This window comes from Schistocerca piceifrons, chromosome 3, assembly GCF_021461385.2.
Source record: "Schistocerca piceifrons isolate TAMUIC-IGC-003096 chromosome 3, iqSchPice1.1, whole genome shotgun sequence".
Taxonomy (NCBI): domain Eukaryota; kingdom Metazoa; phylum Arthropoda; class Insecta; order Orthoptera; family Acrididae; genus Schistocerca; species Schistocerca piceifrons.
The window spans coordinates 371,294,651-371,315,460 of NC_060140.1; the positions used below are offsets into that span (position 1 = coordinate 371,294,651).

At 37.9% G+C, this 20,810-nt stretch overlaps 1 protein-coding gene across 4 annotated transcripts in view; it reads left to right on the forward strand.

The window, feature by feature from the left end:
- The window catches only part of LOC124788313 (AP-5 complex subunit zeta-1-like), a 158,491-nt gene that overhangs the window by 137,377 nt on the left and 304 nt on the right, over positions 1-20,810 (forward strand). For all 4 annotated transcript variants that reach the window (XM_047255551.1, XM_047255548.1, XM_047255549.1 and 1 more), the window contains one exon: positions 11,316-11,470. In XM_047255551.1, coding sequence (XP_047111507.1) covers positions 11,316-11,470 — 155 coding nt within the window. The remainder of the gene's footprint in view (positions 1-11,315; positions 11,471-20,810) is intronic.

Here is a 20,810-nt window from a genome sequence, read left to right on the forward strand (position 1 = left end):
AAATGTTCACTTTCTGCCAACATTTTTGTTTTCTTATATTCTAACATCTTAATTTCAGACTGCATTCTTTTTCTGGCAGATACTTGTTCTTTTTGTTTTTCAGTTTCACTTATTGTTTCTTTTTATTGTCTTTATACAATGAACTTGTATTATTCAGAGACAGAATTAAACTTTTATAGATTTTGAAACTGTCAACACTGCCAACATCATAGATACGGCTTTGAGCAACAAGACTGTTTTCATTCTGATTCTCAATAATACATTCAGAATTTGTTGAAGAACCATATTTCGCAACAGCATTTCCATGTGAAACTATTAAAATGATTTTTTAAAAAATTTACAAAGTTATAACATTCTTTCTGTGACAGTTTAATGACATTCATCCAAATGAGTTTCACTTCTTTTGAACAGTCTCATTTCTTATGGAATGATCATTGCTACAAATTCATGTTTAACATGATCTGCTTTTACACCAGATAACCTTCACCAGAGATGAGAACTTCATGGCACAATGTCAACCTTCCTTCAGCCATTTCTTGATTTAATGCTACTGAAGGGTCCAAACATGAAATAGCATGTATAACTTTATATTTCAATGGTGTATCTTTCAAACAGCTTCTGTATCATGGCAATAACACCAGAATGAATTTTTCTTTACGCCTCAAGATGTCAGTTGGGTCCTTAACTTTCTTTAGGGCATCTTGTATAGTAAAATCCAATACAAAGCATTACAGAGTGGTCAGATTCTTCTTATCCTGCATTTCAGTCTTCATGAGGGATTTTTTACCAAATTGTCAGATCTGACAACTCGCTGCATTAAAGAGGTGGTAAGCGTGAACAATTCGTAGTACAAAAACGGAGCCATAGGTACATCACTTTGGAAATCAACCTTTGAATGCACGTGCAGTCACAGAAAAAAAATAATAAAGTCAATTTTAGACCTAAATATTTGTGTTTAACTGCTACAGATACTGTTTTAAAACTCACTGAATTAGAGGGAGTTGTATTTTGAACCGACTGAGAAACATTTCTCAGACATGGAAGCATTTTTAAAGCTCGTTCTGCCACATCTGCATTTTCGATCAATCTAGTGCATCTGGGGAGGCTATATAACCTGTATATTAACTTCTTTGTGTAGGCAAACCATGAAACAAATTATATAAGGCTCTTAAAAATTGTACAATTCCCCAGTTTGTTTGTGACGTGCCAGTTTTGGAAGCTCCATGAACTACATGGGGACTGCAGCTACAAGGGACATTTGGAAAGTCTGTGCCACTTGTTTGAGTTAAATATTCTTTTTATTTTTCGGCATAGTCTCCTTTTAGACTTATACACATACACTTCATCCAATGCTGTTCTAATTTGTTGATCCCTTCTGAATAACAGAAATTGTCCAAGTCTGAAAAATAGCTATTAGCTGCTGCAATCACCTCCTCGTTTCAATAAAATCTTTGTCCTGCCATCCATTTCTTCAAATTGGGGAACAAATAGTAGTCCGATGGAGCCAAGTCTGGAGAATAGGGGGGATGTGAAATGAGTTGGAATCCTATTTCCATTAATTTTGCGACCACAACTGCTGAGGTGTGTGCTGGTGCATTGTCGTGATGGAAAAGGACATTTTTGCGGTCCAATTGCTGGCATTTTTCTTGCAGCTCAGTTTTCATGCGGTCCGATAACGATGAATAATATACACATGTAATAGTTTTACCCTTTTCCAAATAGTCAGTGAGGATGATCCCGTGTGAATCCCAAATGACAGCCGCCATAACCTTTCCGGCCAAAGGAACGGTCTTCGCCTTTTTTGGTGCAGATTCTCCCTTGGTAACCAACTGTTTACCTCACAAAATTGTTCTTTGTCCATTTTTTGACAATCGCTCGACTTACTTGATTCACACGAATGCCAAACACAAAGAAATAGACCGATATGGCTGAAATTTGGTGTGCATTCTTTCCAAAGATGCTACTATCTAAACATGACCTCGATACACGTGGGTGGTGCCATCTCTCGGACTTTGCATGGACTTTTCAAACCTAACTCTAAGAGTTCCGTGTTTTCAGAAATTTTTTCTAGCTCATTATTCAAGTCCTTCCAAACTTTAAAATTCACGTTTCGTCCATCCAGTGACAATTACAAAATTTTTGGAAGATTCTGTAAACCAAAAGAACCTTCCACAGCATCTAGAAAATCACTGTCCCTTGTTCGTTGAATAAATGCAGTCAAAATATCAGGTTAAAACTTGTGACTTGTTTCAATCCCAAAATCAAACATATATCGATTTGAGGTTTTCGAGAAACAATGTTTAAACTCTTGTCAGATTCAAGAACAACATTGTTTAATCATATCCATAAGTTTACCATGAACATATGGAGCAATACCATAAACAATACTGTGTGCAATTTTTGTTCTGTGCAATTGCAATTTGACTATATGGAAATGATGATATGCAAGTAGTGGAATTCCATATTGACAAATGATTATAAATTGTACATAAGCACCCCAAAATTTCAGCTTTTGTGACATTTTCTGATAACAAAAATGACTTAACTGAGATGTTTTAGATGGCCAGTTTTTTTAAGCTGAAGGTGTCACACCTGGTTCTGTAGTACCAGTTGCCTGGGAAGAAATTCTTCATGTTGTAATTCCTGTAAAATTTTAGTAGTGTTTAACGTATCCTACTTGTTAAATTATGTTCTTTGTGTCAACATGGGGTGGAAAAATCTCAAAAAGAACTTCTCCATGATAAATGATATTATGATGTGCAGTTAAGAGTTTTAGAATAAGTCATATACTGACGCTATTTGACATGCATTTCTGCCAGTTATTTTCTGTAAAAACTGTGCAATACAGCAGAGATCATTCTGGCGGACTGAATGCAATCAACACGAATAATTCAGAGATCAAAAGAGAGAACAGATAAGCATAATTTTTAAAAAATGACTCCAATTACAATTTGCATGGCTGCAAAGAAGATGAAATTTAAAAAAAGGTGATGATAAAATAAATCACTGTACTCTTAAGGAAATTCTGTTATTTCGTAACCACACATGTTTACGGAGGATGACACACTCGAGCATAAAAGTTTTAGTGTGTATCATTTTTAAGGCAAAGATAATTGTAATCAACATCGGCTCAGAGTGTCAAGGAATACAGTTCAACAAAGACACCTATATTTCGATTGTTTATCTAAGATGACATTGTAATAACAACCAAATCTAATAAAAAAGAGGCTTACATTGTTAACTGCTTTGGGATTGAATTTTCATTGTGTCAGGTTCTTGGCATTGCATAAATATATTTATATGAAAAGACTTCCATTTGTTTTGTAGAGTTTTATGTTTTGTGCTGCCCAAAGCACTTTTCCCCATTTTCAAAATATTTATCGTTGTGTTGCACCAAGAACATAATGCATTCATTTGTAATTTGGTGTCGCACATAACCCATGGATAAATTGACTCATATGTACTCTGGTATCAAGTTATACTCTGTTTAGGCATGACTGCAAAACACTGCACTCCGAAAATGTTGTGAACTTGTTCAACAGCGCAGGCAGTTCACACTATCCGTCTCCATTACTGATGGTTTCCGTTGTGACCTTCCACCTCAGAAAGATGTAGATGGTATTAGTCTCAGAAGAGGTGGAACAATGGGTTCATTTAAGCAGCTGCCAGACAGCTACTTTCAAGCACTAAAAAACAGGTGTTAATGAGCATTAACAGCTACGATGACATAGAAACCTGTGTCTGGTCTTGCACTGCTTAAATGCTTCTCGTACCATTTCTGGTTAGATTCCCATGCATAGTGGTGGATAAACATCTGATATGCTTACCTTACTATTAACAATGAAGTGTAAATATGAAATAGCTGAATACATGAACTGAAATAGCATAAAAACGATTGAAAAATGCACCACAAACAAAACATGAGTCACATGAAGTGCATCCCACTAACTCTGTTATGTGCATGCACAAATCTGGCAGCTTGACAGTGCCAGAAAAATTTTTCCCGGTAAATTCTGGCTGCTAGCTCTCACTGCTTATACATCAAACAGCCATACTCCGAGCAGCCAGAAGCTGGAGAAGGTGCTGCTTATATGCAATTTCAGCTCTGTGCATTCGCGACACGCTGTCTGGTCACATTTACTGTTTACAAAAATTGCTGTTGAAGGAATAATTCAGAACTGAACAAAACCCACCTTCTGCTGAATTAGTATATTTTCAAGGTTATTTTGGCTGGCAATCTGCATGTTAAAAAATTGCTAACACGACTACTCAAAATTGTGCCTACAATTAACACTGCCAATGTAAAGTCAATTACAGGAACTACCTATCATTATTACTAGCAAAACATTAACTCCAGCTCATATGAAGTTTTAAATTCGAATTATCAAAATGCTCACAAGCGAGCGTTTCCTGGAAGAGATATTCCAGACTCATGAAGGGAAAAAGAGAAAAACCAACTTACCTATGATGAACAGATCTCATACTTGTGCAGTGTCTAAGATAGGTTTGTGTGTGTCATTTACTGAAATGTGAGCATTTAGTGTAGATAAATAATGACTTTCATTCAAGCTGCAATTTTGCATAAATGGACGTTCCAATAACATCATGTTTCTTGAACAGAGCCACATCAGGACAGAATTTATGTTGAGTCATATGGTTGAAGACATTGAGATAAAGACAGAAATATTCAGATAGTGTCAAAATATGTAGCATATTATTTGTACTCAATCATAAATTGAATTTAAAAAAGTTCTTGTATACAAAAATGAAGTTTCTCATGGAAATTCAGTCTTTTCCAGGTTTTTTCCCCTATTTTTTCTTTTCTTTTTTTACAAATTCAAGGCTGTCTTCCGGTTTTCAAGGTTAGGTGGCCACTCTGACTATCCAGTCATATATTTTGTCTGATACCCCATATGAATATGCTTTTGATAACTGTAGGTGTGGTACCGAGTCAATGGTTTTTGGAAACAGAGAAATACCGCATCTCACCTTCCAGGACATCACGTGAAAAAAAGTGCGAGTCGGGTTTCTCATTATCTTTGAACGCAGAATATATTCTAATATTCTACAACTAATCAATGTCAATGATACTGGACAATAGCTTTCTGGATCACTCCAGCTATCTTTCTTGTAAACAGATGTGACGCTGTTTTGTTCCAGCTATTGGACATGGTTTTCTGTTTGAAGCATATACAATAGATATAATTAATAGAGGATCTCGGTCAGCCACGAAGAGGGTCACTTACCATATTTTCCCGATTATAAGATGGGTATTTTTCTTGAAGCCACCATTCAAAAAATACGGGGTCACCTTATATTCACAGATTAAACTATTGTTGCTGAGATCCCCATTTTTACATTGTTTAATATATTAATATAGGGAGTTATCTTACATTTACAGATGAAGCTTTGGTTATTGAGGTTTCGTACAAATTTATTCAGAACAATCCCGAAGGATAGGACATATCAGACAATAGTTGCATCTGAATAGGCTCAAGATATCCTGATACACCAAAGTGCTCTATACGGTATCAGCCTTGCTCGAACAATCATGTGACATTTGACTCGTGGCACTAATGCAAGGGATACGTGAGAAACTATGAACTAGCCACTAAAACAGCTAACAATATAATGTTCTGCTTAAAAATTAACAAATTTGTGAAACACAGGAGGGCATAACATTAAATTCTGTCAACTTACTAACTATTATAGTGTTTGAACAGGTTTACAATAAAAGTTCTCAAGCAAGAATTAATACCGAGTACGTACACTTACGCTGCTTTTTAAATAAAGGTAACATTCAAAAGCCAAAATATTGTCTTTCAAAAACCATTACTTGATTCTGAACCTGAATCAATATTTTACTTGGTTATGACACTATTATGAAAAGGGTGTTGCTACTCACCATATAGTGGAGATGTTGCGTCGCAGATAGATGCAAGAAAAAGTCTGTCAAACAAGTAAGCTTTCAGTCAAAAAGGCCTCCTTCCAAATTAAATACCACACACACACACGGTCACTGGCCGGCCTCGACAGTCAGACACAGTGGCGGAGTGCACATGGGTGTGCGCGCATGGTCTAATTCAGAAGAAGGCTTTTTTAAATGTTTTTTATTCCTGTCTTTGATCACAATATCAATTCTTTTGATGATGACCTGTTTCAGTCAGTAATGACTGTCCTCAGATCTTTGCTACACCATGTCCTAAAGTGATAAGGCCGTATTTATATGTTTTGGCAATGCCATTACGGCCTATCTAAAGTGATAAGGCTGTAATGGCATCATCAAAACATATAAATACGGCCTTATCACTTTAGGACATGGTGTAGCAAAGATCTGAGGATGGTCATTACTGACTGAAACCGGTCATCGTCAAAAGAATTGATATTGTGATCAAAGACTGGAGTAAAAAACATTTGACAGTATTAGATCACTGTTCATACACGTGACTATGTCGCAGCTGGTGAAGGCTCTTTTTGGTCAAAAGCTTACTTGTTTGACAGCCGTTTTGTTATACCTATCTGTGACTCAACATCATATCTACATGGTGAGTAGCAGTCTAACTTTTTCATAATATTGTCATTATTCCATCCTGGATTTTCCATTACTTGGTTATGAGAAACTAATGATTACCATCTGGGTTGCAAATGAGAAATCCAATCACTGTACACATATTAAAATACCGGAGAAAATTATGAGCAGTTTTTAATCAGCTTTGAAACGAGAAGGAAAATTAATCCAGAAGAAATTTCTAACAAACAAAATAAATCACATTAAACTGACTGTAATTGTTGTTGCAAGAATAAATGACAGCAGAAATACTCTTTGTGAAGGTAGTACTAACAGTGTCACCAGATCATGGGAGGAGCAAAAATTTAGTAATTGGACTGAAAAGTGATTGTGAATCTTTTATTTATGTATTACTTGCTCTTTGTACATACGACCTGCACCCTAGAAGATATTGCTGGCCATGTATCACCGTTGCTCAAGCACAGCACTATGGGAAGTTGGAGGGTGCAACAATGACCCAGCTTGGTTGAGAACTATGGTGATTGCAGGGAGGGGAAGCAGACAGAAATGTCGTTGTGCAGCCAACCATGGGAACGTGTACTGCTAGCTTTGGCTTTTTATGAACATTTACCATGTTTAAACGGCAGTTACCTGAATCCATTTGCACTCGGAATTGAATTTATTTCAAAAGTAGATAAATAATCAATAATAGCAGACATGTCTGTAGGAGATGTTAAAAGTCTAGATGGTGGGCAGTGGTGTACTTAACATGCTTTGTCCAGCGGTGTTGTTGACACTCACCTTGAGGTATCATGGGAACAATTCGAGGTGTGTCAGCTGCTGGTTCTGCACAGGCAAAGTATAGAAGCAGCGAAGTACGTTGTGTTAAAAAAAAAAAAAAAAAAAAAAAAAAAAAAAAAAAAAAAAAACGCTGTTTTCTCAGTTCCCACAACCTCATAAATTGCAACGTATTCGGAAGAAACAGCCAGACATTTGTGACAGTTGAGTTATAAGTTACACATCTGTCCTGTTAAGATGATGGTGATTAAAAATAATGATATCACAGACAGCAGGCTAAGTAAACAAAAAAGGCAGTGGAGATAGAAATTAATGTAAACAATTGCTTTTTGTTTATTTTATTTCTCCTAGTATTATAAAAGTGTAGAGAATCAATAAATGGCATAAATTTACAATAGGTGCAAAGTTAATTTTTAGACAGATACCTCAATAAAAGTTTATGTAATTTTGGTTAGTCAGAATATGCTAAAAAATAAAGTCTTCTGAAAGAGCTGCTTCTGTGTTTTTTGGTGTGTGTGTGTGGGGGGGGGGGGGGGGGGGGGCAGGGGTGTTGGTCATCCTATACTTGGATAAATATGGTATTTTGTGTAGTGTATCACAATGACAAATCTTAACAAATCAAATAAACTTTCTGATGAGATGTTTGGGAAAAAAGAGTTATTTTGAAAGAATTTCAGAGCAACAAAAAGTGCTTTTGTTTAAGAAATGATAAAGAACTGGAGCAGTAAATGTCATTGAATATCAGATTTATCTATTATTTGTAACTGTTTTATTCACACATGACAATTGAATGTTTTTATTGGTGTGAAAGAATAAATATTTTAATTTGTTATTCATGAATAATAATTTTTAATCTCCATTTGTTATGTGAATAAACGTGGCCAAGTGCAGCGCATGCTACACCACAAATTCACAGTCAATGTGCAAGTGAGTGCATGCACTATCTGCTTAGCTGTGTGCAAGCACTCACTCACTTGTGCTATTAGGCCAGGAAGCATCGTTCATATTCAGTAACTTCCACCAATGTTTGCGAAATGTACTCTTGCTCTATGTCACACATTGGAGGCACATACTGTCATGGCTCTACACTAGAGAGAATTAGTATTGTTGATGTTCAGTATTGTTAAGAGGCCTAGTAGATTATATAAGGGATGTGAACAGCATCAGATGTTCAATGCTCAGTGTTCAGGTCACAGAGGTACTTGCGTGAGATAGTGTAAGCAATGACCAGCTTGTCTTAATTGTGCAACATCCAGATTTGTGGGGCATCCAGATGTGACAGTGGCCCAAGGTTGGATTGATGGGAACATGAGGGAAGGCATACTTGTCATCAAGGTTCTCACCACCACACAGGAAGGATCACCATATTGTGCACCAACCACATCATACGCTCCTTCACATCTGTGCCTGCCCTCCAAGAGCAAGTCTTGGACCCTTGCAACAGTCTTTGTCATTCTGCACTGTTGGTCAGAGGCCAACAGCACTCAAATGAGGGAGTTAACAATACCATGTGTAGGTTGCTGTTCACACCACAACACAAATGGCTGTGTGTGGAGTGGTGCCATGATCAGGAAGCACAGACTGCTGATTAACTGCACTGCATTGTTTCAGCAATGAATTGCACTTCTGCATGCCCTGAATGACAAATGTGAACAAGTATGGTGGCCAACCTAGCGAGAGGTCCCATTCTTCCAATGTTCTGAAGAGGTACAGCAGTATTAGTCCAAGCATCACAGTGTAGGGAACCTTTGTGTATGACTTCAGGTCATGACTGGTAGTAACTGACGGAACTCTAACAGCACAATGGTAAGTTACTGACATCCTGCAGCCTCATGAGCTACCTCACATGCATTGCAACGGGACAATGCTCTTCCCCACATGGCACGTCTCTATGAGCTGTTGCCAAGTTGTATTCCCATGGCCAGCAGGACCCCCAGATCTGTCTCTGATAGAGTATGTTGGACCAGCTCGGACATCAGCCCCATCCCAGTGCCAGTATTCAGGCAATCCAGGATCAGTTAAAACAGCTGAAGGCCAGTGTGCCTCAGGAAATGATACCACGGCTTTATGACACCATTGGGAGGGGGGGAGGGGGTTGTAATGTCATACTGATGTGTGGCTTCATTGCAGTAACAGCATATACCCTCCCTTTCTTCCTTCACTTCATGTTTTATGTCAGGCAGTGTTAAAAGACTTTACCATTTTCACACTGAGAGCATATTGTGTTGAGGACCTATACACTTGCAACAAAAAGTTTTTGCTCATTTCAAACTTCAACTTTGTTCAATAACAAAACAAAAACACAAGCTCTTTTGTCAGTACTTATATTGTTGCCATCTAGTTCCTCCACCACCTCAGCCTTTTAGTAATTTTGTATTACAGGAAAAGATTTTATTACAACAGTGGTAACAGTACTTTAATAAATATAAACTGCTAACTGAAAAATCATGCTGGTTATTGTAATCAGTCGCAGCATACCTTCAGTTAATTCATTTATCCACTGCTGAAAATCTTCGTTTTCTAGTTGGTCTAGCATTCCATTGACTTTCAGAAATGTTTATACAGTCCTACAAGCCAGATACTCAGCCGTTTTTCTTCTTCTTATCCACATTAAAGTTGCTGCTAATCAAAGATTTGAAGGTAATGTCCATGCACTTCTGTCACTATTAAATAAATTTTTCATTAGTCGGTATATGGTATAATCCGAGTTCACAATTTGATAGATATGGTGTTCATTGTGGTTTTACATAGGCAATCTATATCTACAACAAATATAGTCCTGTTCTAACTGTTTTATCTTCAGAAGTTTTTATTGATGAGCAAAGGCAATGAATATTATGCTCTCTATGACCATCAAGCTTGTGCTAATGTGGAGGTGGCACATGGAAATAAACAGTAACGAATACTGAAACATTTCAAATTATTGGAATTTAAATTGCTTTACATATTGGTTTGTTCAATAATAGTACTGTGCCAAAACATTATGTACAGGGACAATGATGGAGGTGGATAACAATCAAGCACCCTTCTCTCTAAAGTAGATGACAAAGACAATGATATTGAGATCTGGTGTGGCCAGGGGAGATACTAGCATTCCTTTTGCTCACAAAACTAGTTTACACTGACGGAGAATGTCCATCAGTTTACTATTATCAACAGTCAGGTGAAATTGTTGGCAAGAGTAGAATCCATTTATTTAAGATGCAAATCTGTCACCACCATAAAGTTCAGTAATTACCTCATTGGTCTTTGCATCACATTACCTGCCATGAGACCTGAGATCAGTTGTTTGCATGAGAAATGAAAGGTTGTATATAAACTTAAACCTTGATGAAAAAGTATTTATGACAAAGATTTATGACATTTTTACACGGAAACTTGAAAACACCATCTTTTGTGAAATTAATTTTTATTTGACTAGTTTTCTCCCTAAACTATTCTAGACCGTAAGATTGTGTTAAACTGTCGTACTGGCTGACTCATGCACTTTACATCAGTGACCAGCTAGTACCATTTACATTGTTGATTGTTTCAGAATTAAACATTATTTGTGTGTGTGTGTGTGTGTGTGTGTGTGTGTGTGTGTGTGTGTGTGTGTGTGTGTCAGTCATTGTATGTCATAAACATCATGAGAAATCTTCTGTAACACTGCACTAAGTCCTCCCTCCTTCTTTTTCTCCCAAAATGCTGAAAGTTCCAGTACTATCGAACATAGTAGGCACCTAAATCCTGAGGTATCCCTGAAATGAGGGATGTGTAACTGCTTGCCTTGAATATATGTACAGTCAGAGTTGCAACATTGCTATTGTTCTAAATATTTCCTGCATCATTTAGAATGTACATGATGGATAAAGAGACTCCAACATCTGTTGTTTACATTGAAGAAAAACATGCTGCTATTGTGGCACTTTTTTTTTAATAGCATAAAAATTTAGTTACCACAAACAGTAAACCATAAGCATCTTTCAAATTTGTAAATGAAATTAACAAAACCTCATTTCTGTTGCAGTTATCAAGTAGATCAGAAGATCTTATTCCTCGAGCTCTTCTGTCCCTGAGTAAGGTAAAGACAAACATTGCAGTGAGTTTGTTAAAAAGTAGTAGCGAGAAGCAGATAGTAATACAGCGTGTGGAAGAACTTACTTCTCTTCTAAATCAACCAAGGTCAGTCGTTTGAAACATTTTAACCATTTCTGGTACATCAAACTTATTTGGGAAAGGAGTAGCAAACCTACATCCTTAACATTAGTCTATTGTTTGTGTTATCTTAGTCATGTCATACATTTCAATGAGCACTGCAATAGTCACTTGTGCTGGATATGATGTGAATTGTCTGACACCTGATTCCTTTTTGAACTGGAAATTACTCTGCAACGGATGTTCACATACACCATTTACACTACTCACACCAGCTTTGCAATAAGGTTTTGACTTATTTTCTCCCAGTGCAGATGCTCATCATTGTTCCTTTAGTGTCCATTACAAATGTTATTTAGATGCCACTCTCTGGAGTGTAACATCAGTCATTAATTTCATAGGTGTTGGAAATTATTTTATACAATAAATGTCGTGTTTAGAGTTTAATCATTAATCAACAGCACAATAATTAAGAGAACTGGAGTGAGAAACCATCTCAGCATTTGTCTTGGGCAGTTTAAAAATAACAGGGAAAACCTTAAGCTGCATGGCTGCACAGGGATTTAAATTGTGTTCATTTTCAGTCTGCGAAGAGAAGAAGGGAAAAAAAGGTAATGTTACAGTTTAATACTAGGCTGACCAGATTTCAAAGTGAAAAATCTGGGACACTATTTTCTTCAGAAATAAAAAAAGAAACTGATACATACTTTATTATAATAGTATATACACATATTCTACCATGTGTAGTAGGTTTACTTTTGCTGTATTTGTGAGAAGAATGAATTGATTCTTGCAGTTCCTCGTCAGAAAGAAGATAATCATAAAATTCTGTACAGGATAGATTGCAATGAGTTTTCACAGTAATAACAGCATGACCTTTTTCATCATGCCAATACATATTAATCAAACTGAAAATACTTTCTGCTGCAGCACTTGTATCTGGTTGACACAATGCAAAGTTAATAATTTTCTCTATATTTTCCAAATATTGTAGTCCATCTCTCTCCTAAAGGCACTTCCATCATTACTCTATCTTTGATATGCTTTTCCATTATGTTCTTAATATGTCCAAACTCACTGATTAGTGAATTCTCATTGAAAGCGGACAGGCAAACACTATAATCCTGAACACCAGTCCAGTGAGCAGATTGTTGCAACGAATCCAAGATCATTCTGAATATCTCGATACTGACATAAAATACACTTCTTATGTAATTCAGAGAGTCATCAAAAATGTTGAAGTCTTTTTTTATAGTAATTCCATCTTCCACAACATTTTTCAACATTTCATTAAGGGGGTAGGACGTCAAATGCGCCGACTTGGAGTTTTGAATCTGTTGACCTTTCTGGAAATTAGCACTTGTATAAAACTGTCAGTCAAATTATAAGTTTCAGTGGGAGAGAGATATTTTGACTCTCAATTTGTTTAATGGTAGCAGACAAACTTCTGACTGGTCTGCTAAAAATCTCAACTATGTTGGAGAAGTGCTATTAGAGAAGAAATTAAAATTTGAGGGCAGCTGTCACGGGGCAAAAAATATGACTTAAGTCCTTCATAAATATCCAGGACTCTCTGAAAGGCAGAAAGAAGAGACAGCCAACTTGTTTTGCTGTTATTTAACAGGATCTTAGTATTCAACACCAATTTACTCACAGAATTCTTTTAAGGCACAAAAGTGTATATTTCAAAATATTTGTAAATTTTGAACAGAATCACCTCAGTATCAATCAGCTGACCATCTGCTGCTGATTGGACACTACTGTGCAAAAAGAAAGCACCACAGCTAAAACCAACAAATAATTTATTTAATTTTGCTTGAAATTTCTTTATTGCATTATTGATTGTGATGTGTCAGCCATTTCATTTGGAACATTTCTAATATCTAATATTCTGACTTTTATGTCGAAACTAGGAATGTTATATTGAACCCCTAATAGAACTTGATTTGATGCATCAGTCATTATAGAAATAGTTTTTGCTTTTTGTAATTCATTAGCTGTTGCTGTAGGAGTATGAGTGTGGGCAAACAAATTAACGACAATTGCTTCACTTTTAGTTCTAGCACAACAATAATAATTAGGCCTGTTGAACCGCTTCTGAATCAAAGTAATAGTACAGTACTTTGAGTCGATTGTGAGAGATGGCATTCCTGGACTGTTTCTGTATAAAAAAGATTTCATCTCTAGCTACTTGTAGATGACAATGATGCTGCCTTTGGAGGTGATTGTTTATGTCACTTCCTTTAAGAAACAGGATTTTTTTTTTAACATTTCATTAAATGAACACTCCTCTTGGGCATTTTTGCCAGGCATCACACTTTCCAAGTTTAATATTCACTTTCACTGTCTACTGCAGAACTGACCTTCTATCAACTTTCACTTCTAAGTAGGAACTGTTGCCTGTTGCTCCAAAAATTGGTAGACACGATTTTCTATCACTAAGTAAGTGAAATCTGCCAACAACAGCTCTCTCATTTGACAGCAGACTGTTAGGGCAAGCGTGCATACATGGCAAACAATGAACAGTGTGAACACATACACCACATTGCTCAAATTCTCCACAAAATTGACTTCCATATGGCTGTAGTTTCATTACGAGAAATGGTTGTGATGCTCCTTTGTGTACCACATGTGATTTCGAGTATACTTGGCTATTAAGTGGAAGTTTGGCAAGTTAGGAGCGGTGGTAGATTATACCTGTTTTTTTCTTTTCAACAAATCTGTTCCTCTTTCATTATGTTTAAGTCGATTTAAATCAAATGTGATGTACATTGTAAAAATATATATTTTTGTAACATGCTGCTTTTAAGATTTTTTTCAGAAATATTTAATTAATTGGAAAACTCATACTACTGCACGCATTTTGTTTTTCAATAAAAAACCAGGACAATTATGTGTCCTGAATGATTTTATCAGGAGACTGGGACATTTATGCAAAAACTGCGACTTCCCAGCAAAATTGGGATGTCTGCTCAGCCTATTTGACACTAGTTGAGTGTTGTATATTAATCGCTAAGTGCATTTTAAACTCACTTTTCCAATTTCTTGCCATACCATCAATATTCTACCCCCTCTTACTCTCACAAAGGGAAGGCCTCGGACACAGCCAACTGTAGGAGACTGCCTACACTACACTTGACTGTCCTCTTTTAGAATACTGCTGCACGGTGTGGGATACTTGCCGGATAGGACTGACACAAGTTCAAAGAAAGGCAGCACGTTTTGTATTATCGCGAAATATGGGAGAGTGTGTCGCAGAAATGATACAGGATTTGGGATGGACATCATTAAAAGTAAGGCGTTTTTCGTTGCAACGGAATTTTCTCATGAAATTCCAATCACCAACTTTCACCTCCAAATGTGAAAATATTTTGTTGGCACCGACTTACAGAGGGAGGAACGATCACCAAGATAAAATAAGGGAAATCAGAGCTCGTACGGAAAGCTATAGGTGTTCATTCTTTCCGCGCGCTATGCGAGATTGGAATAATAGAGAATTGTGAAGGTAGTTTGATGAACCCTCTTCCAGGCACTTAAATGTGATTTGCAGTGTATCCATGTAGATGTAAATATACTCAAACGATATATCACTTGCAATCTGCTTCTGGAGGCTCAGCAGAAATTGCACAACTGCGTGCAGCCAATAATGATTCACAGCATAATTCATGAGCTTTCCATCACCAATTTTTCAGGCAGTGTTATTGTGTGCGTGGTATACATCAAAAGTAACACTCAACAAATGAAATTTTTAAAAAACCAAGTCTGTTTTCTCTGAATACTGGAGAATATATAACAGAGTGAGTTAAAGAGACATTGTAAAGTGACCAGGATGAAATTTGTAATTCTTTACTAAGCCAAGAAATTTATTTGCTCACCTTGTTACTGTTTTGTATTGATTTACTTACTTTATTAACCCTGCTATCCCTACCAACTTCAAAACGGGGAAAAATGTGTGAATGTTCTTGGCAATTGAACACAGGTTCTCTGCTCACCATTCAAATGCTTCTGGAGCTACACCAGCAGTACTTTTGCATGTTAGTCTGCAAAACATTTGGGTCGACAGCTCTGTCAGATACTTTTCAGTGGAGTACACAAAAACCTCTTTTACCTGGAAATATTCTAATAAATGCGAAAACTCAACATAATACACAAACTTTTTATAGACACTAACACACTACTTCAGTAAATAGAGTTTAAGTTTTTCATTTCGAACTTGCATGATCATGTAGACATTTCACTAACATCAGTTCATCTCGAGTTATTTCCGGCTGATATTCTATGTGTACCATTAACATTTTCCAGCTGCGCCGTTGCCCCACATGAGGCATTATTTCCTCCCCTTAAATGCCACTTTAATTGTCCACTTCATCATCACAGTCATTCCACAACCAGGCATCCAAGTCACTATCATCTACATCTGAGCAACCAGGAAAGTTTGCTGACATTTCGAGGAATTCAGAAATTTTGACAACTTCACAAATTTAAGCTGTGTAATATATAATATACTAATATCTCTATGAAGAATATCAATACAGCAGTGGTTAATACAACAAAATGTCATGACAGTGTGCCACTTAAGTCTTTATACACACACACACACACACACACACACACACACACACACACACACACCAATGTTTCCCACGGTGTGGGATCCTTGCCAGATAGGACTGATGGAAAGTTAAGCAATAGTGCACTGGCCATATAAATGTGTATATTGGGGGGGTTGTGAAAAGTGAAAGACAGTGAACACAACTATGCATTTGTCAGCTACATTATTTACAGTAGTCAGTGGCCGAACTACAACCCCATATTTCAGCCAGTGCGCCAACACCAAGGACTGGAACAAAGAAATGAAAGGAGGCGGAACCACTACACGTCAGTTATCTGCTATGCAGATGATACAACCTTAATCAGCACAAATCGAGATTTCTCGAAGCTACACAGAAATCACAGGACACTCTCACCTTAACACTAAACTGGTTCCCACGTGGAATGTTTCCCTCTATTATATTCATATCACTAATTATAACCCAACAATTATGTTTGTTATTGTTACTGTTGCATTTCGAAATCTTTTCTGTCATCTTACTTTCTCTTTCTGTTTGTGTTTGTGCAAGTAGTTTCACTTCGTATTCACCTTCTCCTTTTCACCGTAATCTACCATACAATTTTATACTGCCTATATATACACTCAATAATGCGTAACTCACTTCCAAACCATAACCAAAAACATTTTTTCCGCTTTCAACACTACTGCTGCTATAAAATCCACCATTCCCAGTTCACAAACAGTTCCTTTCACCTATTAAACAACCATTTCGGCTAGTTCTAACAACTTTCGCTTTATTTCCATTTCCGTTTTTCCCACATCACTGATCATTTTTAGCCGCTTCCCACAGGTTTTAACATCATTATTTCTTCGTCAGACAATTGTTAGCCTCATTTTCATAATCTGCTACCACAAAACCACTCCTTTCAATACATTTACATGCAGTTTTTTCGAAATTTTCCCAAATTTCTCCACTCTTTAACGTGTTTTGGCGGCAACACAACCACCTAACCCTTGTGCACATTGTTGTTTACCAATCCAAGTTCACCACAGGATCAACATAGCTCAGCTTCAACCAACACTTTTTCGACTTTTTTCACACCAGATCTCCAGTTACTTTCTAGTTCACCTTTATCTCTCCCCATACATTTTTATTTTTATTTTCATTTTAGCCTCATGTTACACTTTCCACCTTCTAACACCACGTCACCCTTACAACATCCCCACAACGACCCCATTAAGTTTTATTTACATTCCCTCCGCAAACATGCCTTCACCCAGATTACGCTCCCATATTCTATTTTCTCAGGCTTGTCTGATAGTTGGCATTACCCCCAAAGGCCTCACACTTAAAGTTCCCATCTCTGGCTGTAACCCTTCTTTCCATCAGTCCCCATACCAGTTCCAAACTGAACAATCCATAGCCCTCACCCACCTAATCCTTGACCTACACATCAACTCAGCCAATGAAAACACCCGCCAACTCCTATCCTTAATAAAAGTCCTCAATCTTTCCTCTCCCATATCCACACCGGCTGTTCAGAGCATCCTGCTACAGGCCAACCGCAAATTAGAACAGCATGCCACCCTCCACCTCAAAAAACTATCCAATCTCCTGGTTTCCCACCTCCGGAAAGGCAACTCACTCACCCTCCACAACCTTTCCAGCAAACCTCAACCTCCTCTCATTGCACACAGACCCAGTCTCTCTCATCTACTCAATCTCCCACTTCCAGCTCCACTACCCCCAAAACCTCAAAATTCTAATCAACACAATCTGGAACCACAACACCCTAATGCAGTAGTTAACCTTTCCTCCAAACCTCTCTCCCAATCCGAAACCTCTGTCCTATCCAAAGGCCTCACCTTCAGCCCTACTCCCAGATTCAACCAAACAGCCCTCGTCAAAGATTTACTGTCCTACACTCGTTCTCTCTGCTGGAAATATCACTTTGCCACGAAGAAAAATGATCCAACTCCCCAAGACACTATCCAAATTGAACCCTGCCTGGAACAGTTCCGTCCTCCATCACAGCAGGACTCACCTCTTCCTCAAAATCACCCTTTCCAAACCTTCCAGGAATTTCTCACTTCCAGCCTTGCCTCTCAATCCTTCTTGAAAAACCTTAATCCTACTCTCAACATCACCACTGCTGAAGCCCTGGCTATCCGTGATCTGAAGGCTGACCGATCCATTGTCATTCTTCCAGCAGACAAGGGTTCCACGATCGTGGTACTTGATCGTCGGGAGTATGTGGCTGAGGGACTGCGTCAGCTTTCAGACAACACTACGTACAAAGTTTGCCAAGGTAATCCCATTCCTGATGTCCAGGCGGAGCTTCAAGGAATCCTCAGAACCTTAGGCCCCCTGCAAAACCTTTCACCTGATTCCATCAACCTCCTGACCCCACCGACACCCCGCACCCCTACCTTCTACCTACTTCCTAAAATTCACAAACCCAATCATCCCGGCCGCCTCTAACATTTTTAAATGTTCGGATAATAAGTTGCCGTCTCTTTGTCTAAGAATAGATGATGAATGCAGCTAGCCTCTATCTCTGTGTATTGTCTTGTCTGTATAGACGTGTATCTGTTGACTTTAAGATCCCTTCACCTTCGCACATAAATCTAAACAGTAAAGTAAGGCTCTCCCCGTTCTTGGCTGATCCGTGATAAGACAGGCGAAAAATTAGACTAATGGAGGATTATTAGTATTATCTCTATTTTCATTCACTCTCTCTCTTTCTCTCCTTTATCTATGTAAAGTTTTTAATATAATTTTTCATTACGTGAAATCAGCCAAATAGAATCTTTGGTGGAGTCCTTCTTCTTGGTAATCAGCGGCTGGTTTGCTGTAAGAGATCTTTAAATTTATTATTACTATTAAACACTGCAGTCAGTTGGGAGAATCAATTGTGTGGACAATTTGTTCCTTTTACGAAAGATTGCGAATTCCAGATGTGTACAAAGCCTTTTTGGACGATTTAACACAGACTCAGTGGTTGCAGGCTCTCTTCGACACAGCTGAAACTTCCCCACTAATTACAGGGCCAGCGTGATCATCAAATGATTCAGAAAAAAACTCATTCATTCATTCACTCCAGAACAAAAAAATCACAAACCTTATTTATGGAGGAAATCGTGTATTAAATCCATCTCCATTACATGTCCAGATCTCCGGTGATTCCACGCCTTAATTATTTTCCTTTTACAGTCTCTTTCTCTTCAAACAAACCGCTAGCAGCACAAATGTTAATTGGCTTGCTTTAGCGAGAAGAAAAGCGGAAATGTATCTCTCAGAAACACGTCAATCCCTCAACAGATACTCCAGAAGCTGTCCTAGTTACCACTCTAACAACCATGGAGAATGCATATATGCATCTTCAAAGAATAAACGCACTAGAAAATACTTTGGCGTCGTCGAGCTGTTGCCGCATATATTACGAGAAAATCAGATCAGATAACTTTTCCAAAGTGAATGAATGTGGATGTTTTGATTGAAAATGATTAATTGGTGCATGGTAGAGGGTATTTTCTGTGGGGACATTACACGCCCCATTGTAGTTGGTTACCAAGCCCCCACAGAACGTATCTCTGCCTTCAAAGATTAACACCTTCAACCGATTACTTGCAGTCTCCCACCCTTCATCAAAGACACCAACCACTTTCTCGAACGCCTGGAATCCTTACCCAATCTGTTACCCCCGGAAACCAACCTTATAACCATTGATGTCACTTCCTTATACACAAATATTCCGCACATCCAGGGCCTCGCTGTGATGGAGCACTTCCTTTCAAGCCAATCACCTGCCACCCTACCTAAAACCTCTTTCTTCATTACCTTAGCCAGCTTCATCGTGACTCACAACTTCTTCACTTTTGAAGGCCAGACATACCAACAATTAAAGGGAACAGCCATGGGTACCAGGATGGCCCCCTCATACGCCAACCTATTTATGGGTCGCTTAGAGGAAGCCTTCTTGGTTACCCAGGCCTCCCAACCCAAAGTTTGGTACAGATTTATTGATGACATCTTCATGATCTGGACTCACAGTGAAGAACTCCAGAATTTCCTTGACGTTGACCTCCACCTGTCCAATGGTCAGCTTCACACGTCCGTCCACATCAAACCCACCAACAAGCAACAGTACCTCCATTATGACAGCTGCCACCCATTCCACATCAAATGGTCCCTTCCCTACAGCCTAGGTCTTTGTGGCAAACGAATCTGCTCCAGTCCGGAATCCCTGAACCATTACACCAACAACCTGAAAACAGCTACCACATGTACACAAAACAGGTGGTGGCCACGAGGAATGACATCATTTTATATACTGTTACTTTCTTGGGGCCTGAGGTGTTTTCCACAGCAAAATGTGTGCTGTCCATTTGCCACAGGTCCACAGCTGCATACGGTGTACCTTAAAGTGGTATTTCAAATGCAAGTGGAGTGTCAGTGCTGTTACACGCTTCTATGCACTTCACATCAATGAGTTACAGATAAGTGGTTACCTATCCAGTCTCTATTGTTTCATAATAAAGAATGTGAGGTGTAACAGCCCGTAGACCACAATATTTTTACTTAAGATTTGTGTGTGTGTTTAGTTTAGCTTTCCGCCTGGAAAATTGCAATTCAACAGTGATCTATCTTTGTACTGCAGCTTACATTAATTTGCTTTTAAATTCTAATGAAACTGCTCATGCCACAAATCTGTAACTGAAAACTGAATTATACTACAGTATTTAACTGCTTGTACACTTATTTATAAAACTATGTTGTAGTGCTTTTTCTTTTATAATTTAAATAACCTTGTC